We start from the raw sequence: 27,598 nt of genomic DNA on the forward strand, positions 1-27,598 counted from the left end.
TTGTGAACAGCCACTTTGCATTACAGAAGACTGATTTGTCCTTCTGATGTGCTGTTTCCATAGAAGCAGGGCTTAACCTTTTAAGTAAAGATTATAAAGCTACCTAATTCATTTAAAATTAGGCTTCAAGCATGTCAGTGCTTAATGCTCAAGTGTCACTGTGAGACTTGCTCCAGCCATGGATCGGCCTGCCAGGCAGCCTGTGACTTTCTACATTTGAATACGTTCTTTCCGGTAGCAATCTAGTTTGTTTATTTATTTTTAAAATTAACTTCATAAGAAGATAAAACTTTCAGTGTAAGACCACCAGGGTATTAATAAATACCTTTTAATTAGCGAACCGCATTGACTTCTCTTCATAAACACAGGAGGGCTGGCATACAGGCATGAAACAGGCACGTTCAATTAAAGTAATTTATTGTATTCTTCCAGAACGGACATAAAGAGCATCTTGGGAATTGATATCACAACACAATGTTATACACCATTTTCACAACTAGCCTTGCATTGAATTTTTTTAAAGAACATAGTAATTTTTAAAAATCTAAATATTTACATATTAATAAAACATATATACAGAAGATTGAGACATTATCCATAGATATGGAATAATTTTGTTTTTGCTAAGAAAGCCTATAAAAAGGATTTCTGAATAAAGTCTGAACAGTAGTCACAGTAAGCAAACACAAACACAATTTTAATTTACAAAATAGGATTTACTGTTGCAAGTTTATGATATGTGTTTCCAATTTGTGGATCCATTGCACATTTTCGTGAATTGAACAATCCCCACCCTCCTCAAGTATTGACAAATCCAAGCTGTCGCCCAGTCTTGGAAGGAAGTGCTTTTGAAGGTTCACGGTGCGTATTTAACAGATCCCACAGTTGTAAGGTAAAGGTTTCTACTTTTATTAGCAACATTTTCATCTTACTGTAATAGAGTTGAAAGGTCAGTAATTAATATTTTTGATTCCCTTAAGAAATATTTCCTTCTGCGAGGCAGAAGACAAATTTTAAAACATATGTTGCAGGAAAACAAAGGCCCTGGTTCATGGTACTTCATCAGACCACTTGAACAGAGGCATTGGTTTCAGGGAAAGGATTACCAACTGGCCTAACACGTAAAAGGCTAATAACTAAAGGGTGTGATGGAAACAACGGCTCTGAACCTTTCTTGCAGCTTCAAAAAGAAGACAAAGGACAGACACACATGTATGAGATGTTAGGTGTTTAGTAGTTAGAGTGATTCCACACGCCACACCTGGAACCAGCTTTGTCCCATTACGGGGATGCTTCTTCCCAACTTCAGCTGATGAGCTGGTCTTCAGTGGAAACTGATGCATCCCAGAGCTTCCCTCCCAGCTCAGGTTAGCTATTCAGTGTGACATGGCACAAGTACCTTGGACAGGGCAGTAAGGAATTTAGGTTCTAGGCCATTTGGGCCACTGAAGGGGTACCTGGCCCTGGGCAACCATGAACCTCACTCCCCCTCAGCTGCCTCACCTGCAAACCCAGGGGGTGGGACTAAGGGACCTCGGCGATAACTCTGGGCTTGAACACTCTATGACTTAACAATTGCTAGGGAAAGGTGTTAATCGGTAGCACAGCGATTTTCTCCCTTGGGGTTTGGTGTTTCTTCAGTCCAAATTTCTTTCAATCCCATTTTTGTTTTTTGGGTCAGGTGCCAAAGACTCAAGGTAATTTGCTTTATACGATAAATGAGGTGTAAATGCAATGTTTCTAAATAAAATGGCATTTCAAAGTCACCATCTTATTAGAGAAAGGAATCTGGAGGTAAATATTTCTGTAATACAAATACCCACATGGCAAGATATCTCTTTAAAACGAATCCAGAGTTTCATTTGTTGGTTTTATATAAAGTGAGGGCAAAAGAACTAGGAACCAAATAAAGTATATAATATTAATTAAGTACATTTGTGGCCGGTTGCCACACAATGCCAAACACTGGACCACTCAGTTAAAACCATCTGTTAAAAAGTTAAGTATCATGTAGATAACTGGTTATTGTGAGTTTCTCATCTTTTAATGAGTTATTTTGTCACTGTGTCGACACAACCTACGTGAAAGGTTTTTCTTTCCTAAGAATTCACATATCATTTGCACTTATTCAGTTACAAATGATTCTTTTGGGGGGAACTGATCTCATAAATAATTTCACCTAATAGATCAAGCTATCTTGTCTCCCAACACATCTTTTCCATCTTCTAAGCTGATGAAGGTCTAATTAATTTTGGCCTTCACAACTGACCCTTCAATACTGGGAAGAGCCATTCTCCTTTATACTGCATCTAAGCAAATTTAGGTTAAAATAAATTTGCTTCAAAACTCCATGTATTCACATTGAGGTTGTGGAAAAAAAAACAGGGCAGAGACAATTGCTTCTTTTTAATGGACAATGAACTAATTGGGACCGTACGCTGGACTTTTAAAGGGTGATAAATCAACTCTAAAAATGTTTTTTTTAAATCTTACACCCAATTGGAGGCTTGATGATCACATATTACAAAGAAAGTAAATGAAAACTATTCCACCATGATGGGTAGACTTCACAGAACACCCACTCCTTGGAGTAACCTGAAATGCTACATGGATCTTGGAGGAAATTCACACAGAAGAGCTGCATACGCTAATGAACAGTGTCCCTAAAGGCAAGTCTAGGCAGTGAAATCTGGCTCTGTGTCCTCCGTGTTTTCTCTCCTGGTGTCAAATGTGTCACCTACAACAGAGACAAGAAGATGAAGGGGGCGGCTTCTCTAAAGGAGAGTTGCACACTTTCCTATGACACGGCTGGAGGTAGGTATTCTGGATAAGTGAAGAACGTTGTGGGAGACATGTCTGTGTTTCATATTTAAATCACTAATTTTTAGCCAAGGCTTTAATTGTGCTAAATGAGCAATTTTAGCCATTAGAAATTTGTCATGATTAATTTTACAGGGAAGCCTATGAATGTGTATTACTATTTGAGCGTGTCCATATACTGTCCAGTAAGAGAAAATGGCTAAATATGATTTACCTGTAAAACAGAATATCACGTAGCTATTAATGTGTGTGAAAATTTGTAATAAGATGGAAAATGCTTTTTAGGTTAAAAAAAACAACACAGGAAACAAAATTTTATGTATTTGATCTCCATTGTGTAAACAAAATAAATATAGTGAAAAGTGGGAAAAAACACCCAATAATGGTTGTCTCTGGGTGGTAAAATTCAAGTAATTTACATTTTATTCCTCATACTTTTATGAGGCCAATTTATGACAAAAATTGCTAAGACCAAATGAGTTCTGTACTACTCTATTTCAAATTCAGAAGCCTCCTTTTTAAATTTTAGAAAATTTGAGGTTTAAAAAAATAAGTTTTATTTCTTCCCAACACAAATCTGTTGGGATTTTCTTCCTAAGTCCTGGGTGCTTTTCCTTCGTTATCAGAGCACTCTCTCCACACCTGCATTCAGCAGGGTGTCACGGCCTCTGGCCCCACACAGGCTGGGGCTCTGGGGGCGAGCCCTTGTTCACCAGAACCTACCACAGTGCTGATTGCCAGGAGCTGTTCAAAAAAGGCTTACTGATGGGGTTGAGGAAAAAGAAATCAAGAAAATATGTTTTTCCACTATAAAATCTGTATCCATTTTTGTTAAAACTAGACACAGAGAAGGTTGCTTCAATGTAATGGATTGAAACAAATGTCACTGGACTGCTTGACTGTAACCTTGACCTGGTCGATTCTGGTTCATAGAAACACTTAAGGATTTACACCCCCTCCTCGCCCTCCCCAACACATGAATTTGGAAGGAAAAATAAAGGTAATAAAGGCATTGTTAAATCTTTAAAAAGGACCAACTGTTGCCAGCTCAGATAAATGACATAAGGAAGGTCTGGCAGTAGAGTCTCAAATCCAAGGATGAAGCTACCTGTGCAAGAAAGGGGGAATTCACCTTGCAGACAGTCGCTTTAGGGCACACATGAGGAGGAGGAATTAGTAGTAGTGCTGTATTCAAAGAAGCCACCAGACTGGAACTGTACTTTAGAGGCACTCAAGAGACGTGCCAGTCTAATCAAGATTATTTAATTTCATTACTGCAAAATTTGGGCACCCATCTGATTTCTTTTCCCCTTTCTCAATGATAAATGGTATTACTTATCATGCTGATCAGTAATTTGTATCAAATATCTATCCACAGTCTAGGGAAAGGCCCTGCAGGGGTGTTCTACGACAGTCTTCCTTATGACCTTACAGCCTTGGGCAAGATCTGAGCAAGAACTCCGTGAGTTTACACTGCGGTGGACTTCAGGTAGCCTTACTACGGACATTCTAATTGTGAAGACTGTGAGACACTGAAATGGAATCCTAAAGGGATTAGTACATCCATCAACTCTTAGGATCTTTAAGAAACATGCAGAGGAAAGCTGGCTTTGGCTTAGGTATAAGAAAGCTATGTGGTGTAATGGCTGGGAGTCGACAGGCCTGGGCTTCAGCCAGGCCACCAACCAGCTGTGGGACCTTGAGAAAGTCATTTAGTGTTTCTGGGCCTCAGGCTTTTTTACCTGTAAAATAAAAGGATGGGATAAAAAGAAGGCATGGGACTAGATGATCTCTAAGGTTCCTTTTTTCTCAGATTCCTTGAAATTCTTTTCAGTTCCTTGAGGTAGTTCTACCATCCCCTGTGTGTAGTTTTCTCATCTGAAACATCTCTCTGCCTCCATCTTCAGAGAGGAAGATACAAAGGTATTATTTCAAGGGGAATGGTTTTCAAATAATAATAATTTTAAAAAGCCCACTGTGTCAGATGACAATGAGGACGGGCAGTGCAAACGCCCTGGGGGCAATGGAGCTGAGAAGGGTGGGAGAGGAACTCTGGAAAGCACAACTAGAACAGCCTGGTATTCCTCCAAAGGGCCTCCTGAAATGCACAATTTCATTATTAGTAGCAGCGTTTCATGCATCTGCTGGGAGTGGGCCGGGGTGATAAGAACAAGGCTAATATGAGTTGTCCTGATATTCAGAGAAGGACAGAATGGCAAGGAACAACAGAGATCATCCATTTCAGTTCTCTTAATTCATAAATGTGGAAACAGCCAAACAAGACGAGAAATCCCTTTTATATGACTACGTACAGTAAGAACTTGAAATAAGCAGGTCCTTTTTGTACTACCTGGCTCATTTCTTTTATTTGTCCTGCAATCTGTTGCTTAGCTACTCCAAGGCAGAGAAGGCACCGTCTCATTTACATGGCTCAGTTTTCTCACTGCTCTGAAGTTTACTAACATGTCTATTGTGCACCTATGAACTCTGCTTTTGTTGCCATCTCAGGATAAGTGCTATCACGAACACGCAGTCTAGTATGGTTTCTACACAAACTAGCTACCCCATCAATATTTGCTGAATTTAAAACCTACCACCCCACATCTAGAGTTGAGCTTTTTCACTGAGAGGGTTTTTTGCGGTATCTGGGTTTTGTGGGCAGAGAATCTTCAGGTATTCTTTTGAGGGCAGTCAATAAAGAGTCCTGAGACCAACTGAAGGAATAAATTATGTGTCACATGGCCCCTTGATCAGACACCTGTCCTTCGGGCTCTCAGGTATGAACTAATGCAAAGGCAGAAGGCCAGGGTCACAAGCCTTCCTGGAAAGTCAAATAATGTGTAGGCAGAATTATGTCCATGGCTTAACACTGTAGCAGATGCTTTAATGAAATGTACTCCACTGATCTGGTTATCTGATACTTTTAACAGTATCAGGAGTGTGCCACCCATGCTGGATGGATTGGCTTACTCACTCACTCAATTGAAACACTGTATTCATTGGCTGCCCATTCTATGAAGAGCAATGACTGCTTCTCAAAGCTCTGTGGGGGGAGGTGGGAGAGGACAGAATGGACATGAATCTCATCATAAAACTGGTGATCCCTGTTCTAAACAGAAATGTCATTTCATGTTAAAATACTTTCTAATATCGAGAGGTTTTGGGAGGCAAAGTGTTGTGACACTAAGTTCTTAGGACTTACTGTTCTGAGGTTTTCAAGAATATGAAACAGACTGTGAGAAAAATGTAGCCTTTCGTATTCAATGTGAAAAATCTCTGAACACAGGGCACTGGGAACCTCTGATAACTGGGTCTGGGTCTGTAAGAGAAGCCGTGTGCTCAAGCATCTTGCATCTCTGACGTTAAAAACATTTTCAATGCAAATATTTTCATGTGCTGTATTTTCCAGCGGGTGATGAAAATGTAAATGTGTTTTACCTGTTGGTGGTAGAGAAACGCCGTCCAGTCTTTCATCACCGTCAGCCACCTCTGCTGGTTACAAGCATAAAACACAAATCTCATTAGTTTCAGGGAGCACATTCATTTTACCGAATACAGTAATATAATTTAAAAACTCCAATATACATAATAGTTTTCACCTCTCTTTTCCCTTTATAAGCTTCAGCCGGTTCACAGTACAGACTTTAGTACCATCATTTAAATAAAATATTTTTTTAAGATGATGATATAACATCAATATTCCTATATTAAAATTTTGTTATGTCTCATGAATCTTATTCTATCAATCATTGATCATTTCAGTTCATTTTCACTTATTTACATATGCTTAAACATGCACTCGGAATCGGGTGAATTGTTTAAATAAGATCACCAAAGGCACAGAGGTCAATGACCTGCCACGGTAGAATTTCACTTGTCATCCTCAGAACTCTTCCTGTGCGGCAGGCTTAGGAAATCTTGAGAAAGAACCTTTCTTTGGAGATGACTGGAAATTCAGATCCTAGAGCTGCCAATCTTAAACTGGCATCAATTCAGTCATAAATAAAATCAGAAGCAATAAGTGTTTCTTCAAAAGATTTATCACTTGTATGTTTTAAAATGCAAACCTTTGCTCATCTCTGATATATTTTAATCTCCTTGAACAGTTTTCCAAAGGTAGATCCTGCAGTCACAGAAAACCTTCCACAGAACACAAAAAAGAAGGTGCCCACATGTCTCCTGATAACTGACGGGCTTGTCAGTGTCCCCAACATGCTGGGGACAGGTCAAAACATTTCATTATGGCCATTTGGTAAATTCTGTCAGTGTTTCCTAGGTGCCAGGGCTAGTGGCCTCGCTGGCAGTTTCCTGCTCGCAGGCACCTCCCTGCTGCCTGCACACGTGCACGTGAGGCCAGTCAAATGAGGGCTGCCATGGGCATCACATTGTAATGCTGAGTTGGTGGGAAGCAAAACTAACACTATGTTCTTGTTTTTATTGCTGTTGCTTAAACACAATCAGGGTGCAGATATGGCTAGAGACGTTCAAAGATTTCCACTCTGATTTACCCTCTCACATCTTGTCCTCAGATTGCTACATTCTGGCATCAGCGAAAGACCCATTGTCTGCTGACCTGCTAACTCCACCACAAAGAGAGAACACTGAGAAGAGACAGAATGGTCAAGACCGATCTTGGTCGGAGAAGAGCAGAAACTGCTGAGAATGATCTTGTAGTTGAACATTAAATAACGTAAAAACATTTAAGTCAAGCAATAGGATAAATGGTCAGATTAAAATTTTGTGAATAGGTTTATAGACAAAACACAGGAAGGACGTACTAAAATGTTAACAGTGTTTCTCTCTGGATGAAAGGCTTATAGGTATTTAAAATTTTGTTCTTTGGGGTTTTTAAATGGTTCTATATATTTAAAAAATAATGAACCTAAGTTATTTTTATATTTAGAAGACATTATTTTCTTCTAATTGGTTTGAGTGAATCTGAATATAGGTAGATGAACTACCTGGTAGTTCTTTCCTTGGCTAGGATTTTGAAAATTCTTCAGTAATAATAATAGCAATGACAGCCACCACCATTTATTAAAAGCTTACCATTTACTGGGCACTTTACATACATTGTGTCAGTTAACCCTCAGAAAACCCTACAGGGTAGGTCTGTTATTATGTCCATTTTAACAAATGAGGAAACTGAGACAGAGAGATAAAGAAACTAAGATAACACAGGTAGTAAGTGACACCGCCAAGGATCTGAACCAGGTTAATGCCTGGGCTCGGAATCTCTTTGCTATTAAGAGTCTATAAATATAGCACTGCATCATTTTGAGCTTATGTTTCAAATCTTCAAGTTTAAGTTCATTTTATACTTCAGTGACTTTGTCTACTTCACATGTATAATTGCTTTTCATTTAGTTATAACCAAAATCGGTTCTGGGTATAAGTTCCTCTTCCTTTTGTAATTCATCCTCACTTTTTAAAAACAGCCTATGCAATTACATGCTTTAGAAAGGACAGAACATATACAACCAAAAAATATGTAAATTATTATATATAAATTAATATATGCTAGCTGCATGAACAGGGCCAAGTGTCATGGATGAAGAACATGACAATGTTACTTAAATTTAATTATAACATGTGGTTGTAACAACAAGCTCACAATCTTTCTTCCCTGATGACAGTGAAATTTGGAAAAGATTGAGCAAGTCTAATAAAAATTTAACAGCAGTGACAGCTTTACTCTTAGATCCAATGCAAATAAAAAATTGTGATTTCAGCTCCAAGGAAATAATCTAATGAAAATGATAAAAATCCACACCAGGAAAGGAATCATTCCAGTTATAGAAAAAAAATTATTACATGTGATGAGAGCCCCAAATGAGTTTCTATTTGGATTTGCATAACAACCTTTCAAATTGGCGTGGGGTACTTCTTTTTTCTAGAAGCAGTGAGGGCTTCCTTAAGCGGTGAGTTGATTAGCTTGCCCAGTCAGAGTCTGTACCTAATTCCAGGAATTGAGCCAAGTATGATAAATAAGGTTGAAGTTGTGGAATATCTATGAGACACTGTATAATCATTTGGACTGAAAAGAAGCGAGATATAAAAGCATGACAGCAAGCAATATTATTGATCCAAGCCTCTTGGTTCCTATCAGCATGACGAAGGAAATGCCAGCAGCTCTGGTTCAGTTTGCTGGGGTCTCACTTTTGTGCTGCGTGAGGAGAAGGAAGTATAACAATATTTGACAAAATTGGGAGACAGAACCTATTTGGCAGGTCACTGCTGATGCGCAATCATTTTGGTCTCGTTTGGTCTGTACGTTAGGGTTAGTTTTCTCTTACAGTCACCTTCCACTTCTCAGACCCTAATAAAACCCGCTATAGAGGCAGAAGAGAGGTGCCAGGGTGGCAAGCACAGAAATCTCAGCAGATAATCTAAACCCAGTGGTCAGAAATGAAAATGTCCCAAATCAAATATGATAACCACAGAACAGGGCAGACAATGTTTTGAGCATGTGAGAGGCTACCACGGGAAGGGGAAGGTAGGGGAGCAGTCTACAGTGTGGGTCCCATTCTGTAGGAACAGGCAGGTGCCTGTGAAAATGAGCAAGTGTCATGTGAATTACTAATACAAATGCTGAGGCGGTGAAGAAGTGTGTTCATTGGCCAGTCTGTGTGTGGGAAAGAGAAAAATGAATGGGGAGGAAAAGTCCCCACTGTGTGCATGTGTGTTTGCTGGGGGGAAGGGAATGGAGACCAAAAACTGCAACAATTGGTCTCAGCATCTGACAGAAAAAAATAGGTGGTGTGTCTGTGTATAAAATATATAGTATGGGGAAACAAAATTTAAACTGAACTTCGTTTTAGTCATATGGCCCACTGCCAGCAAGGCTGTTTCTGGGCTCTGAGAATAGTCTTCTCCAATTTACTCAGTGGTCAGTATACTCAATACCCACTCAATAGTCTTCTCCCTATGTTTTACGTCTTCCACCTTCAAAGGTCTCTCTTCAGACTTAAACTTTTCACGTCCTTTGGGGACTGTCAATCCTTCTCCTCAGCTAGAGGCACATGTTCTCTATCACAAAGCCCCCTCTTCCTTTCTCTGGTTGTCTCTGCAGCACTAACAGCAGTGACATCAGAATTCTGGATGGATCCGGTTCTCTTCCCTCAAACTCCCAGAGGGCTCCAAGGATCTCTCACGTTTTCCCACTTACTCCCACCACCCCCTGTGAAGCAGGAAGGGGCTTCGATGGATTCTAAGCAGAGGAACCGAGGCGCAGGCATCAGGGAGCCCACCTCAGGCTACAAATCTGTGGCACAGTCAGGACCAGCGTGCGGGAGAAGCAAAGGGCGGCCGTGGCTGGTTCCTGGGGTACTTCGGCTCTGTGCCCCTCCTTTGGGCTTACTGAGTATTACATTTAGGTCTCTTCACCATGACAAATTTTAGATTTTTCTTAAACCCAAATATCACATTTAGTATTTTTGTTTTTTTGAGTTCAACAATTTCCCCCTGAAAATCAATAGGTAAATGGAAGTTTTTATATATCCAAGCAGTCAAGACCGCCAAGGAAGAATTTAGACAACACGAGACCAACTTAATACTTACTAGCAAGGACACCACCCAGGCTTAATACTTGAAATTTGATTTAGGATATAAAAGTGAGGAGACACAGCACCCAACAGGACATCAGTATGCCATCAGGGGTTGCTTACTATGGAAACCTACTGGGCAATTGTCTTTGATAACACTTCTCATTCAATTGTAAAGAAAATTTTTTCACCCCCCAACTCTTTCCTGGGGCCTGAAACCTACGGGGGGGGGGGGGGGAGGGTGGAGTAAGGAGGAGGGGGGGCGGGGCTAAAGTAATGAGAGGGGCCTTTGTGTGGTAACTCAAGGCCAAGGCAGGAGATCTTTAGCATAAGAAGGAACAAGAGACCCCACTAGCAGGAGGTTAATCTTTAGGTGTTAGTCAGTTAATCTACCCTGAGTGAGGTCAGGCCACCGTGACACAAGACTGAACCTTTGGGGGAGAGTGGGAGAAGAGAGAATTGGCTGAGGAGTGACAGGACTAAGGAGGTGGGGGAGCAGAGAAGGACGAGACAAAGGGCTTGAGGAGCAGGAAGGAAGGGGCACTCTGGGACGACCATGCGAGTGGCCACAGGCATACCCAGGAGTCCTAAAGACCTTGTTCCCAAACACAGAGCTCAGGGACGTTGCCACCGCATGGGTTCTGGGAGGGAAGGGACAGGATCTAAGTATTTGAACCTCAGGATCTCAGCTGACCCTGATGAGCTAAACAATACGACATTTTTTTTGTGGACTATTTATTGTCTCTTCATTTCCATTGATTGATTATTGGTTCATTCAACAAATATTCTTGCGTGTCCACACGATGCCACACACTGTTCTAGATACCTGAGACAGAAACATGACTCAGATGCGTCTCTGCTCCTGAGGATCTCCCGGTCAGTGGAGGAAACAGTGTGTAACTATTCTGGTGGCAGAAGACTAATGTGCTGGGCTGCCTATGAAGACTCCAGGAGAAAGTAACCTTTGAGATGCTGTAACAGGAGGAGGTGCTGTTTTCCAGGCAGAGAGAGAGCATGAGTGTGAGAGCCCAGTGTATTTCCAAACAGGGAGAAGTCTGGTGTGGCCACAGGAGGCACAGGCCTATGCCAAGAGATGAGGCTGGTGAGGAGGGTGGCACTAGACTGTAAAAAACCTTGTGTACCATGTTGGTGGGGGTGGGTACTTTGGGGACAACAGGAAGCTAGCAGAAGTCTTTAGTCGGGGGCAGGGCATGATGAGATTTCACGAGGAGAGGCACAGAGGATGGACTCTAGGGTCTCGGGACATGGCCATCTCTGGAGCTGCACACTGCGGAGCCACGGATGAGGGGACAGCTCAAGCCATGAGTGAGGATTTAGAATGGGAACGGCACCAAGTGTGGAAGCTCGGGGACACTGGGTCTAGCAGACAGCAGAGGAGAAAGAGGCAGTGAAGGAGACCGAAGGCATTGCCAGAGAATTTGGAGGAGAAACAGAGAGAACGAAATCACAGAAGAGGGAAGAGTTTCAAGAAGGATGCTATTCGACAGTGTAAAAATCAACATGGAGGTGAAGTCAGAGTGTTAATATAAACAGAAAGTGAAATCTGATCATTGGGACGTGAACGCAGCAAGCGTTATGTAGGTGAGTGAGGTCAGAGGGCAAAACGCAGTGGATTCTCAAGTGAACTGGGATGGGGAAGCCAACTCAGGGAACGCAGTCCCTTCTGGAAGAAATCTGGCCAACCACGTTAGGAGAAAGAGATGGCAGTGGTTTTAGGAAATGTCAAGGAAACAGGAATTGTTTGTTTTGGTTTTGGTTGGCAAAGGGAAGGAGGATAAGGTGGTGAACATTTTTTGAGCGTTATTATGTGTCAGCTGTCTATTAGTGGCAATATTTACATTACCTAATTTGAACTCTGATAACAGCTCTGAGGTCGTATCGGCCTCATTATATAAATGGAGAACGGGAAGCTCAGAGAAGCTGAGTTATTTGTCCAAGGTCCCAGGCATTTGTAAATGGCAGATCACAGCTAGGAATTCAGACCTGCTCTTGCCACTATATCACGCTGCTGCATTTTTTCGCAATTATTTGTAGATTAAGGAAAAGAAGGCATTGAAAACTGAGAGACCTTGGGAGTGAAAGGGGCATTATTAATAATTACGCCAGGACACCAGGAGCAAAGTGGACTGCCCAGGCACAGCAGGCTGGGTGGTCCCCTGACTTAGGATATGAGGGGCCCACGGGGTTATGGCTGCCTCAGCGACCTTCACCGCTGCCAAGCACTGCTGCGTACGAACACAGACATCTTCAGAGAGGACACACCGGTTTCACTTATGAAGACATTCAGGTACAACATATGTCTGCAGCCTCACAACAACTCTGTGGCAGGCTTTATTTTTACGTCCACTTCATGACAGAGACACTGAGGATTAGAAAGATGGAGTGACTTGCCCAAGGGCCAGAGCCGGTAAAAAGCAGACATGAGACCTGAAGACTAGATCTTCTAACTCCACTATGACTTACTGCCTAAAGCAATAATACATTTTTTTTACCAATTAAAAATATTAGTAGTCCATTGCTCTTTATAAAAAAAGCATCAATTAAGTGTAAAAGAAAGCAAAAGGTTAAAAAAAAAGAGGAAGGGAAGCTTTTTAATAAAAGATATCACCTACAGCTGAATATTTTAGAGTTCTGATAGCTACTTGTATAGAAAAGAGCTGTAAGGTTTTTCACACCAAAAAACCATTTGGTCCCTCGGTGCCTGTGTGGCTCATTTTGTCAAGGGGGTTCCCAGCCTGTGCTGGGAGCTCTCCTGGAGGCCCTTAGCTGTCCTCCTGCACAGGCTGGGTCACAGTTACTACCACACATAGTGGTTCACATAAAGGGATGTGTTAGTGACAGTGTCACACATTTGTACTGCTGTTCTAGTGGGCCTCCAGAACATCCAAATGGTAACCTTTCAGCATCTAAAGTCCACCTCCCAAACTCTCACACGCCAGCCACAAAAGCACCAAAGGCTCTTATCAGGCCAGGCGTCCTGAGGTTTGATCGGGAATTATTTTAAAAAAAAATATCTAGAGATTTGTGGCCTCCTAAAGATGATTGTTCTTACACGATGGCAGAAAAGTGACCTCAAAGGGATTCTTCACTGGTAAATTGGCCCACTGTCATTTTGGGGAGGCTGAGACTTCAAATGACCAAATCTAAATAGTCGTAATTCAACTAGTATTCACTTTTCCTGGAAGAATAATTCCAGAATTGCCAAGCCCAGATTTAAGGGAGAAAAAAAAAAATATATATATATATATATACATATACATATATATACTTGACATAAAATCTCTTTCTATCTATTTCATGTGGTGTTTCTGGTAGGATGATTATTGTTATTTTTTACCTTAAGGAAACAGTACTTTTTATAAAGTCATGCAGATCCAAACAAACAAAAATCAATAGGCAATAGAAGCAAATCACAAAAGAGACACCCAGTGTCATACACGAGACACATAAGACCATGAATGAGATTAGAAATCTTTTTCGTTCGTACGATTAAAAGGAAATGGCCTGACATAGTTTTTACTATTTAATCTTCAGGTGAATTTCAAAATTCATTTGAATAAGACTTTAAAATACAAAACCATCGCACATTATATAGAGTGTCTCCTTCAAAACACAAAAGACAGTAAAGGAATAAGGGATCCGAGAGCAGAGAGCTGTACTGTGCGATGTCTGAGAACTCAATCACGGGCTTCTGCGATTATTTTCTTGCAGCTTATTCGTACCTGAGCCTCTTTTTAACCTTCTTCTGGCCAGTTTAATTTGATCCTGTAGAATCTGTACCCAGTCTCTCGGGCCAGGGAGTTTATCCACGTGGTGAGCAGTACAGTATTTTTCTGTGAAGACTGAAAGAAAATGTGAAATAGTGTTAAATACTTTAACAAATACAATACGCAGATCTGAAATAGGACTATATCCCAAGAAGGAAGAAAAGTATATTTCTTTTTTTTTTTTTTTTAATTTTTGTTTGTTTTGTTTTGTTTTTGTGAGGAAGATCAGCCCTGAGCTAACATCCATGCTAATCCTCCTCTTTTTGCTGAGGAAGACCGGTTCTGAGCTAACATCTATTGCCAGTCTTCCTCCCTTTTTTTTTTCTCCCCAAAGCCCCAGTAGACAGTTGTATGTCATAGTTGCACATCCTACTAGTTGCTGTATGTGGGACGCGGCCTCAGCATGGCCGGAGAAGCGGTGCGTCGGTGCACGCCCAGGATCCAAACCCGGGCCGCCAGCAGCGGAGCGGGCGCACTTAACCGCTAAGCCATGGGGCCAGTCCAGAAGAGTATATTTCTAAAAGACATCAGTTCTGCAGCGGATATTCTCAATATCCATATTACAATCGTCGGGTGAAGATGGAGCTTGCAGGGCCCTGTCTACATTTAATGTGCTGTGCTTCAAAATGAAACCTGCTATAAATATTAAGTAGAACTGCTGGAAACTGCTCTTTCTACTTGCTCCATGTCCATGTGTATGTATCTTATGCGCAGAGAAGAAAACGCTTCCTATGGGTCTATTGGCCTCATGACAAAATTCAGCAGGTGTATTATAAGATTTCACTTTTTTGTTGTTAATTCAAAATCTAATGCAAGACTACAGAAAAAGATGATGTTCTCATGGTGATTCCCACTAACTCAACCAGTACTCAAAATAAATCATGATGCAGTTGTGTTCTTAAGGAAAGTTCTCCTCTACTCTGAGTCGACCTCTTGCCTATTGCACTAGCTCCTAGGGAAGAGCTACCTGTTAAGCACAAAAGAGACTATGGAGAACCCTATGATGGGACAAAAGGGAGGCAAGACCATTATCCTATTAGAGCCGCACAGGGTGTGACCGCTCGCACAGGCACTCTTGTTGACTTTTCTGCTTCACACTCCGGTCCTGAGCACTTTTAAACTCGGTCTTGTCAACTTGCTCTTGGTAAGGTTGACACCTAGTACTCAGTCATAGTGCACTACCGTCTTGGTATTTAAAATACTGGTAATTTTAACGTTTTAAGGGTTTGTTTTCAAAAGAAATGACAAAGGAAAATGTTGACAGATTCAATAAAACTGTAAAATTTCTATTGAATAAAAATTTCATTAGAATGAGAAAAGCTAGTTGCACTAAATATGACTGAAAAGGTTCAATTTCTACCGCTATTTCCAGAGCTCATTCAAATAAAAGAGCAACTTCAAAAGTCTCTGTAGAAAGTATACATAGCAAAAAACATTAGGAAAAATGTTTAACTAATACATAAGTGAAAAAAATTGCAAGGCACACTTTATACCTACTAAACTAGAAAAACAATGTTAAAAAGCTAATACTTAAAATTGTGGGGACCTGGCACATTCAAACATTACTGTCGGCATAACCTGGCAAAACCCTTTTGGAGAATAAGACAGTACTACATAGTGAGAGACATAAACCTACTATACCTTTGGAATGATGATCTTACTCCTGGAAATTTATACTAAGGAAATAATTTGAAAGAAGGAAAAAAAGCCACATACAAATGCAAACAGTCCAATTGTGCAGGAAGAGATGAAGGGCAGAATGGGGAGGAGCGGTGTGAGGGAGTGAAGCGAGGGATCCTTTTTAGGAAGCTACCGTGATCCTCTGAGTCAGGGCAGTGTTAGTGAAGACGGCAGGTGGCCAGAACCATATCTGGAACCAGCATTTCTGGTGACTCATATGACCTGGTCAGTACAGAAGAAAGGGACGGTTTGTGAGGGGAGGGGTGGGATGTATGAGGCTTGGTTTGGGACATGCTGAGTTTGGGGTGTTTGCAGAGCACCCACGTGGAGAAGACTAGCAGATATTTTGATACAGAAACCTACAGTTCAGGGAAGGGGTCCGGGCTGAAGGTACCGGTTTGAGAGGCACAGACGTATATGCGTAGTTAAAACAACGAGAGAAAAAACATTGACCGGGGATAACATATTGAGTGAACAGAGCACCGGGCCAGCACAGAGCCAGAGAGAACCCCAGTGTTTCAAAGGAGAAGACAAGGCCCAGGATCCTGTCCATGAAGGACTGGCTCAAGTCAGGAGAACCAGAGGGGTCTCGTAAAGGCCAGTGAGGGGTGCCTATAAAGAGGAGGGACCAACAGTCCAAAGTGCAGAAGGGAGGGCCAGGAAGGGAGGTTTGGAAAGAGTCCACTGGAGGCCATCAGGGAGTGGTGAGGGTAACCACAGACGACACTCAAAAAACTGGGTTCAACTGTATGATCTCACTCATATGTGGAATATAAACCAACACATGGACAGAGAAAACTGGACTGTGGTTACCCGGGCAGTGGGGGTGGGGGGTGGGGGGTGGGCACAAGGGGTGAAGGGAGTCATATATGGGGTGATGGACAAACAAAAATGTACAACCCAAAATTTCACAATGTTAGAAACCATTAAAACATCAATAAAAAAAAATTTAAAAAAATAAAAAAAATAAAAAAACTGGGTTCAGTGAGAAAGGGAGAGAAGAGGGAGGAGGGCTGAGGGTCAGGGAGATGCGAGTATGGTTTACAGGCTGAGGGAAGCAGCCAGTATTGTGGGAGAAGAAGGATCCAGGAAAAAGAAGACAATTTGAGGAACCACACCAGAGGAACTGTGAGGGTGCCCTCAAACAGGGGAAAGCTTCCTCCTCTGAACCCAGAAGACGGGAAGACTGGGGGCAGACTGACAAGTGATTATAGGTTGGAGCGATCACTCCTGAGACCTCACTGAATTCAATGGTGAGGGGTATGGAGAGCATGGGGAATGTCTGGATTTGCCTTGAGAAGAACAGGAATAGGAAGGCAGCAGACTCAGGACACAAGGATGCCAAGCAGGAGAGGGGGCTCCATGCTTATGGTGGCAACAACCTAAAGGGGCAGGCTGTTTTCTCCTATGGCACCTTGCAGCTCCTGGTTAGGAGTGGAGACACTGGATGGTGGGGCTAGTCTAGGGTTAAGAGTTTGCTAGACGGTTTTGGCAGAAGGCCAGGGATCTAAAGCACTTGAAGATGTTGGTGAAGATGCCCCCTGGAATGAATTACCTCAACTTTCTTCACTCCCCCTTCCTGCCAAAATCTGGACAGGAAGTGAAGCCAGAAAAAGGCTCACAGACTCGGAAAAATCTACAGAGATCAGCGAATGGAAATATCAATGGGGTTGGCAAGAAAGTGCCATGGAGCAGGGGCAATTGAGAGTATATTGCCGGAGTATACAATATCGGCAGTGGAGCAGTTCTGTATGAGAACTGCTAAGGTGTGGTCAAAGGTGTGGGGCTGAAAGTAGTGGAGGTGAACGTCACTATGGATGAGGTCCGGACATTACGTAGCTGGGGGTCAGATGGATCTTTCATGTGGACAGTGAAGTTACCCAAGATGAGAGCAGGACCTGGGAGAGAGAGGAAGACGCACAGCTGTGATAAGAGCCTTAATGGAAAGGTTCCACCTCTGCCCAACTGGACAGAGGAAGAGTGATGACTAGGAAACAGAATTAAGGATTAGAGAAAATATCAACCAGGCTGCCCAGTATACGGCATGTGGGGCATAGGCACATAAGCAGTCTCCACTTGGGAGGAGTGCAGAGGAAAAGGTATTCCTGGGGTAGGTGTGTTTTTGAATCTCCTATACCAGATTATAGACAACTTTAGGGGTCTTCATTTATTTTGTGTCCCTCAAAGCACCTACTACAGTGCCCTTGTACTAAGAACTCAATAAACATTTGATGAACAAACAAATATATTTTCCAGTTTTGTTTCTAATGGAAGCAAATACTGTAGCTCACAAATTTAGACTAACTGGAGGAGAAAGGCCTATCTAAATTAGTAAAACGTTTTAATTAATAGAATGAAGTTAAAGAACCGAGGTTTTATTACATTCAAATGCCCGCATAACATTTCCTAATCAGAGAATTGCCCAAAGGTTCTCAAAGTCCTGTTTTAATGAATAGAACAAAAATTTGTATTTAGCGCCCTATCAGTTTGTACGAAAACGTGTACCACAAAAATGATCTGAATATATTCTTAGCAGGTAAACATCTCCCTCCTTGTAATATTATTTATATAATTAATTTCCATAGCAACTCCTCTTTTTTTAGATTGTGCAATGCACGTGTCCAAATGAGCACACATTAGGAAGTAGTGTTTCCAAATTAACAAAGTAGATGTGGATTTTGCCAACATCAAAACGACTCCCAGCAACCATGTGTGTCAACAACCGAGTTTAGGAGAACCAAAGGGAAGGTTCTGGAATGTTTCTCCCACTCTGTAAGGGGCTTCCAAGCAGATGTTTCAAATCTAATCTTTAGCTCGAGTATTCTACCACTCACTAAAAAGGCAACCATATCTGGTTATTTTTTTCTCCTTTCAGTTAAAACTTATCTGGTTTCAATAAAAAGAAGCCAGGGACATCTCTGTCTCCCAGGTCTACGTGTGAGACCACTGCACGTACAGCATTAAGCCTTCTCCAAAAATACCTATACGGACAAATATTTCCACTGGGCATATTATTGACATTCTATTTCACTGATTACATTCAAACTTAAAAGAGACTTTTAACCATCATCTACCTACTGAGGACGAAATCCTATTCTCTTTGTTACACGTGCAGATGAGGCCTTAGAACAAGGCCAAGAGATTGTCATTGTATTGATCTGAAAACGCTCAATATGCTATGTGAATAGAGGTATCGAGTAAGCAGAAGGTATTTTTGCTATCTGAATCTATAGCTAAAGGTCAAGCTATTATCCTGGTAACAGTTCCATTAGGAGTAATGATGTGAAAAGAGGTAGTGCATTAATGCACTAGGTTTCCCACTATGTTAATAGTGGGTCATTAGGAATTACGGTACAACAATTTGCATTCATCCTTAGAACGCAATAGGTCCTAAACAGAAATTTCCCTCCTTTCCTATTTTAATATGTTAAGGGGAAGAAAGGCTAATTTTAAACAAGTCCAAATAATCTGAACAAGGGGACTAAGGCCAACAATTAAACTAAATAAAAGAGTTAAAACATCTACTCTGCTTATTATAATTTGAGGTCCCGAGGCACAAAGAGTATGTTAAGTCACTGGGGAAATGACAAATGTTCAATTTGATCTTTACATGAATAATGACTTTTCTTGGATGCTTGCATTTATCTGAACCATGCCCTTTAATTGTATATAAATAATGAATAAGCCGGTGGTGGCTGAACGGGTCCTTCCCAAAGAGTGGGGCATTTAACATAACCATCAATGAACTCGGTAGTGTGCAGCGTGTCTGAAGGCGACGTGCTGAGAACACAGCGGATTGGCCGTGTTCTCCAAACAGCTCTCTGTTCACACCGTGGTTCCTGGAGGACTCTGAATTTGGATTTTTCTGGCTGTCTATGCTGGGAAAGGCAGAACACGGTGTGGATTTTTAAAGAAAGTCATTGGATCACTCAGATACTTTAAGGAGCAAGAGTAGCCTTGCAGAGCTTCAATTTCGCTGTGAAATCCTCTAACTAGGATAAAACTCTGGCCAGCGGTGAGAGCCCACGTTGTGATATGATGACTCGGTTTTAACTCCTGGTCCAACAGAAGAGTAAAAATGAAGGTTGACACCAAGTAGAACTGAAAGCCAGGCCCTCACTGGATCTGCCAAACAAAGAGAGCTTGCGAGGGGCCAGAGATGAGGATGAGAAAGAAGTCTCCGCACTGGGGTCCTGACACCGCTCTGCTGGGAGTGTGCAGACAGAGAGGGCACCTTGGGAAGCAGCTTGCTGACTGCCCAGCCACAAGTGGAGGAGGAGAGATGAGGTTTCCCCACAGGCTGCCCGCCTCCCACCTCCTCACGTCTGAGTGAGTGGAGAACAGCCTGCACCCTCCCACCTTCCCTCTTTCCTTTACTCTTTTCAGGCTGCTATTGGAAGCTTCCCACGTGCTAAGCACTATATATCTATCTCATTTAATCTTCGCAGGAACCCAACGGCACAGGTATCGTGATCCTGTATTACAGATGGCAAAATCAAAGTGAGGGCAGGTTACATCACTGGCCCCAGACTGCATAGCTAATAGGGATTATTCTCCACATAAATGATTTAAGTTTTCATTTAAAGTTGTAGATGAGTGCACAGATTTTGTAAAAGAAAAATGACTGAATTCTAAATACAGTATCAACAAATCAATAGCTAAGGTAATACTTCCGTGTGAAAGCTGTGAATGCTGGTGTTACTTCCAACTACACAAAATAGAAGCATGGTAGACACAGTGGGGAGAGGACCGGGTGGGGTCTGAGATGACCTCCCCTCCATCAAGGAGTCAGTTGGCCTGTGGCAAGGATGGCAGAGGGAGACTGGGCCTTGGGTAGGATGGTGCATAGGTATTTTAAGCTCTGAGCCTGATGACTCCGGCCCAAATTTTTATAGTTCTAATACAGTATATATTTTCTTTGATGATATTACAGTGCTTCATGTCCCAATTTCATCGAAAGAGCTGGAAACTATAAATTATAGGCTTGATACCCATTCTAATAATTTATTAAAATAACAATAAATGTGGCAGTTAACATACTACAAGAGAAACGGAAAGAGCTAGAACGAGCCTGCACCCTGTAAGGTGCAGGGCCTTACAATGCTCCATATCTTGGTACAACTGGTACTGGTCTAAGGACTGGCTCTGAGCTGTGCAGGTTCAGAAATCTGATTTTATCAGACCACCCAGGGGGTTCAGGCCTGAGAAAGCAGCTCACAATAACTAAACCTACAAAAGACTGATAAATAAACTAGGAGGACAATTAATTAATGTGTAATAAGGGGATTATCTTTCTAGGATGTGAAACATTTGATTTCAGAGCCCAGTATTCCCACTGCTTGGAATCAAGACGCAGGAACAAAGAACTAAACAGAAAGTTGCTTGGTGAGCAGGGAGGTGAACCAGAGGCAGCTGGATGGTGCGGGGTGAGCCAAGCTTAAGGATGCCTCTGGGAAACTGTCCCCCTCTGGCCCCTGCCGCCAGTGGGCAGGAATGTTTCACACCAGAGCCCTCCAAGCCACTGCAGCAGTGACGGGCACTTGACCTAAGGGAAGCCAAGCCGTGAACTGCACAAAAGGATGAGCTGGACCCTCGGGCATCCTTCTCTTCAGAATAGCAAGTAAAGAGAGGATGAGGGCTCTAGCAATAGTGGAAAGGCTGAAGAGTCATGACACGAGTGGCCCCGATGTACCTTGTGCAAACCAGAACTGAGAGGGGGAAGAAACGAAGTGGAGGAAGCCAGCTGGTGAGGAGAGGAGGGGGACGCAGACAAGCAGAGAGAAGCTGAGAGCCGGAGAGACTGACAGTGTTGCTGGTGAGAAGGGGATGCGGCCCAAGAGCAGCCTCCGTTCCCACCATTTCCACGTGCAGCCTCATAGTACATCTTCCTAAGGGAACTTGAGGGACTCTCTCTTGAAGAGAGCACTTTATGATGGTTGGAGTAAAGCCTGACTCTTAATCCACCGTCGATTACACGTGAATGACAACCACATTCCAGTGCCTCCGACCTCACAGGACCAAGTGGGCACCCGCAAGTCTCTTTGCTTTCCTGTCCTGGCCTCTGTGCACACACATCTTCAAGGCACAACATGAGACGCACAATCGCAAATGATTCTTTTGAGGTGCGATGACTTCAGCACATGGTCTACCTCGCCTGTATGTGTTGATTCTTACTGAGCGCAATTATAGTGGATGGTACTTTCTGATCCTGCACACAAACTGGGGGTGCTTCATACCTAGAACCTGAACCCCACTGTGCTCTCCTTATAAAAATAACACGCATTCATTCAAGAAGGATCTACCCAGCACCCCCGATGTGCCAGACTATGCCAGGTGCTGGTGAACAAGTGGTCCCTTGTCCTCAAAATGCTTTCAGTGAAGTGGAGGGTGAAGGCTGACAAAGTCGAGACTAGTACAGAGCAAAGCTGCTCTGACAGAAGGAGCAACAGGATACAGAGAGAAGGGCACCTAACCCATTCCTGGGGTGGGGTGGTAGCTGGGGAAAGCTGTTGGCTAAAGTGATGGCTAAGTTGAAACCCAAGAAAAAAGTGGAGGTTAGAAGAAGAAATGGGAAAGAAAGTGGAGAATGTTCCAGACTCAGGAACCACATGTGCACATCAATGACATACTGTGCAGTTGCCCTGAGGCGGGGGTAGGGAGAGGAGCAGTCTCAGGTTATCACACCTACAAAGGAGCAGAGAATGAGGTCTTAGACCCATATCAGGGTTAGAACCGAAGCCCCCACATGAAGCTGAGAGCCTTGGAGGCTGCACCACAGCATAAAGGGTAACTGCCTACCCACCAGTACCGGGAGCTCTGTCTAGTCTTTGGAGGGAAGAAAAGAAAGTTTCCTTGGAAAACTCTGAATGCTTGGCCTGGACCCCACGTAAGTTTGGAATTTGAAATTATGCTACCTGCATAAAAGAACATAAGCATTGCTGTTGGTACCTCTGGGCTCCAGAGCAAAGGAAGTGCAGAATTACTCTGAAGGGAGGATCCTACAATCTGGGCCCCAACAGATGCTCATAGCAAACTAAACAAAACACAGGCCCACTGCAGATGAGCTCATGTTCAAAAATAGTGAAACACACGAGGAAACAACCCACCATAAGCAAGAGTCAGCCGACCCAAGAAAAGCAGGATCAGACCCCCACTAACTTAAGACAGTGGAATGGCAAAAAAGTATGTTTAAAACGATGAACAATATTAAAGAACGACTTAAGTCATTAAGAAAACAATTGAGGCTGATTTCAAAAAGAACCAAAAAGAACCTACAGAAATGAAAAATACAGCAACCAAAATTTAAAAATTCAAAGGACACGTTAATCAATAAATTAATACCAGTAGATAGAATAAGGAGATACATCTGAAGAATGACTCAGAATGTAGCAGAGAGAGAGGAGGAGATAGAAAATAGACAAATGAAGAGACATGAAGAACAGAATGAAAAGGTCCAATAAACACTAACAGATGTTTCAGAGCGACAGACGCGAAGGACTGCAGGAACGGGAAAATGTGAAGAGACAGTAGAAGAAAAACTTCCAGAATTGGTAGGTCACAAACTCTAGTTTCAAGAAGCACAGGAACCAAGCAGCTCTGTAAAAATAAACATACACCTAGACTGGAGAATGCCAAAGGCAAAGAGATCTTAAAAGCAACTAGGAAGAAAAGACATATCTACAAAAGAATGACAGACTGATAGATTCCCAACAGCAACAAAATCTAGGAGACGGGAATATTTTCAAATTGCTCTGAAAAACTCCTGGATCTAGAATAAATTACCCAACTAATAAACTCCACATCATTCAACAGTGAGGGAGAAATGACGAAATTTTCGGAACAAAGATTGAAAGAAGGCACCGCACAGACCCTCAATCAGAGAATTACTAAAGGTACTTGAAGAAAAAGAACACTGAATGCAGAAGGAACGAACTGGAGGGGGCGGAGAAGAAAGGAGGAAAAGACCTATAAGATATTAAGAACTCCTGCAATGCCAAACTAATAAAAACGGTTAGTATTGGCCCAGAAGTAGATAAAAGACCAATGTAAACATGTGAAATGGGAGCTCAGATTATGACAGAAGTGGAATTACTATTCATGTGAAAAAAAAGGTGGTGTTAAAAAGACTGACTACCCATAGAGAAAAACAAAGTAAATCCCTCCCTCACATTTTAGGCAAAAGTAAATTCCAGGTGAACAAAGAACTGAATATAAAAGATAAAATTTGGAAAAAAAATAAGAGAATATCATTATGTTATCAAGGTAGGGGGAATTTGTTAAAATGGGCACAAAAAAAGCACAAGGCATCAAGTAATCTGACTATTTAAACTTTGGTATGATAAAAGAAATCATATGCAAAGTTTTCATAAGTTGGAAAAGAAGAGAAAACATTTGTAACACATATAACTGACAAAAGAATTTATATAAGTCAATAAGAAAACCACCACCTAATGGAAAAAGAGGATAAGGATAGAAATTTACAGAGGAAAATAACCAGATGGTAATAAATAGGAAATGATGCTCAACTTCATTGATAATCAGAGAACCCACTAACTGAGGTGCCATTTGAGACCAATTAGACTGGTGAAAATTAAAGCTTGTTAACACCAGATGTTGGCGAGAACAAGGAAAAATGGGATTTCTTATATATTGCTGGAGAATGTTGAAATGGTATCAGCCACCTTAGAGAACCACTTGGCAATGCTTCGTGAAGCTGAAGATGCTTCTACCCTGAGACTCAATTCCACTCCCTGGGGCGTCCCCTAGAGAAACTCTCACACGAGCCCCAGGAAACCCAAAGATGACAGCTGCCGTAGGGAATCACGGAACAGATCCACCCTGTCTCTTAATAGAAGACTGGAAAGAGAAATTGCTTTATTTATATTGTGGTTAGCAGTTAAAACGAATAAACAAGATTTATAATGTATTGATACGGATAAATCTGGAAAAAAGGACACAAAGTGGCAAAAGTACATGAGGCTGCGTATGTAGATGTGTAAATTCACAAACAATAGTGTGATTTATGGACACAGTTAAGCAGTAAAATAGAAAAACATGAATGGCAAAGATTCACACCAACTTCAGGTTACTCTGGAGCAGGAGGGAGAAGAGAAAGAGAAAGGGTATGGAAGATGGAAGAACATTCTGATTCCTAAAGAAAACAAATAAAGGAGCAAGGGGTATGAAGTAAATATAACATCTGATTTAAATCTCAATGGTAAGGCAGAGAGAAAATGAATCTTGGAAAATGTCTTCAATACATTCAAGATGAAGAGGAATACAATCATTTCCACTTCTGACCTAAAGACTACCGCTAACAGGGACAAATGTCATTTTCAATCAGTCTACAAACAAATCAGAAATTCTAATTCTCCTAGGATGATGCTGTGAAAATGTCAATACTGATCTCAAGTATACTCCTTACATACTCTCTCTCTTGGGAGAAGCACCAGAAGCTATCTTTAACAGAGAGCTAGGAGAAGACTTGATGATTGGCCTGCTGGGAGTGACAGGGTGAAGACACGAGTCCACCAGCCTCCAGGTCGCAGCTGAAATGTGACCTTCTCAGACAAGGCCTCCCTGAGTTCGTTAACCAGTGGTTCTTAAAGAACGACATCTAGTGATCATCTAGACTAGGTCAGAGATCACAGCTCTCGCGTTCATTGCTGCACATAATAGGGAGCAGAAATGCATGGTTTGTGAAAGAAAAATCTGAGAGACTCTTTTTCTCCCGTCTGTGACTTGACTTGAAAGAACTGAAGTAAGAATTTCTTCAGTAAAAAGCCACAGATCTTGAAATATACTGAGCCTTGAAGTTTATTTCAAATTTGATTTAATAATAAGCTTTAGCACATAGTTCATCAACTAACGCACCTAAAAATGAAATCTTTAAATTAAAAGTCAAGAAAATACAGTAATGCAAACAAGAATGTATTTATTGATGAAACCAGAATATCCGACTGAATTATGTACGCAGGAGACTACAGGGCAGTCAGCTGGTCAAGTCAGGTAGAAGCTGACCACAATGACCACTGAACACTTCGTTCCTTAGTGCTGATCCTTGGATGGGGCTGTAACTTTCAGTTGGTTGTTGTAATGAAAAGGGCCCTAGATATCCATAAAATTGGTTCCCAGTCATATTTATCTAATTCTATGGGTTTACTTCTGAGAATATGGACGAAAATTACTGAACCATACAACGTCTAAACTGGAAGAGACTTGAAAAATTAGCCAAGCCAAACTTTTTTTTTTCCAAGAGAAGGTAATATTTCAAGACCTTAAATGGCGGAGTCAAGAGTAAATCCACATCCCACAATGCTCCTTTCATTATCCCCTAACTGGTGGGACTTTGAGGTTTGAACAATATCGTTTAATCTCAGCGATTCTCAACGATCTGAGGCCAGAGTAGTCTGGAGGAAGAGAACAATATCCCTTGTCTTCCTGTATTCAGTATTTGCTACAATGGCCTCTCTGTCTAAAAGCAAGTGCCTTTAGTGGTTTCTCAAATTAAACAAAGTTAATTTTAATTTACTTCGATTTAAGAAAGCCCTCAGCAGAGCTCATTGATAATAGGGTTAGTGGGAAATATGATTAACACTGTCTTTTGGCTGGCTGTGCTACAACACATGTTTGTTTAACATGTTTGGTGTATTTCAAGGGAATAAATTATATCTGCTAAATATTAAGATCTGGGTCATAATCGGCTTTGATGTAATGGTGTTTTACTATTTACCCCTTTTTTGGCAAAGAGAAATGTTTCAAAATCACAGACTCATAAAAAGCATCTTGGAAATAGTATAACTCATTTATTTCACAGATCAGGAAGTGAGGCTCAAGTCAAACAAAATTTAAAAGATTGAGAATCATCAGCTCAAACAGTTAGGCAAGTGGCATAAAACCGCATGCACATAATACTCCCTTTGCCCAGGGACTGCTTCTCAGACTGCTTCTGTGTTTATCTGGTCTTTATATAAACGAATGGAGAGAAAGTACTGGGTTTTTCTCCCAGTTTTTAAAGCGAGAGTTTCTTGGCATATGAACTTCCGAAGTTATTCCACGAGGTACTGAGTTCACCCACTAGCCAGTAAGTCTGGAAGTAATACCCACAGTACCAGAATAAGTTATGACACATTCAGGAAGTTCAGGTATCATCCTAGTCCTCACAACCACCCAACTTCAGAGATGGTCAAGTTGGAAGAACAAGAGGGATGAGCTGGGAGAGCAATGGTGGTGCTGGCGGTCTCGCCTAAGAGGATCAGGTCATCAGATCAATACACTCACCCCATCCCTGCCACCTTATACCTGTGGCTGTTGTGTAGTTGACATCAGGTTGAAGATGCTAGGCGTTAGGACAGGGCTGATGCCTCAGAGCTAGCATTTTATTTTCTGTCATTTTTAAATGGTGGCAACTCCCTTCTAATTGAGATTGGCTCTAGAAAATTTTGGGCTCATGTTCTGAGGCTGACAATAAAAAAGTTCTCAAACTTTTCTTTGATACTCTCTCTTTGAGGCACCAAGTTGTTATGATGCTGAATCCTAAAAGAACATGTGGATGGATAAGTATACTGATGTATTAAGAAGTCTCAAGGGGCTGACCCCGCAGCCTAGTGGTTAAGTTTGGCATGCTCCACTTCAGCAGCCTGGGTTTGGTTCCCAGGCGCGGACCTACACCACTCATCTGTAGCCACACTGTGGTGGTGACCCACATAAAAACAGAGGAAGATTGACACAGATGTTAGCTTAGGGCAAATCTTCCTCAAGCAAAAA

The 27,598-nt window shown here is 41.8% G+C and overlaps 1 protein-coding gene across 2 annotated transcripts in view; it reads right to left on the reverse strand.

The window, feature by feature from the left end:
* Positions 1–400: 400 nt before the first annotated feature.
* Positions 401–27,598, reverse strand: part of BEND7 (BEN domain containing 7) — an 80,639-nt gene continuing 53,441 nt past the window's right edge. For both annotated transcript variants that reach the window (XM_058532440.1, XM_058532441.1), the window contains 3 exons: positions 14,108–14,227; positions 6,259–6,309; positions 401–2,737 (listed from right to left, as the gene is read on the reverse strand). In XM_058532440.1, coding sequence (XP_058388423.1) covers positions 2,676–2,737; positions 6,259–6,309; positions 14,108–14,227 — 233 coding nt within the window. In that variant the 3' untranslated portion in view covers positions 401–2,675. The remainder of the gene's footprint in view (positions 2,738–6,258; positions 6,310–14,107; positions 14,228–27,598) is intronic.

The sequence above is a fragment of the Diceros bicornis genome, chromosome 36 (genome assembly GCF_020826845.1).
Source record: "Diceros bicornis minor isolate mBicDic1 chromosome 36, mDicBic1.mat.cur, whole genome shotgun sequence".
Lineage (NCBI taxonomy): Eukaryota > Metazoa > Chordata > Mammalia > Perissodactyla > Rhinocerotidae > Diceros > Diceros bicornis.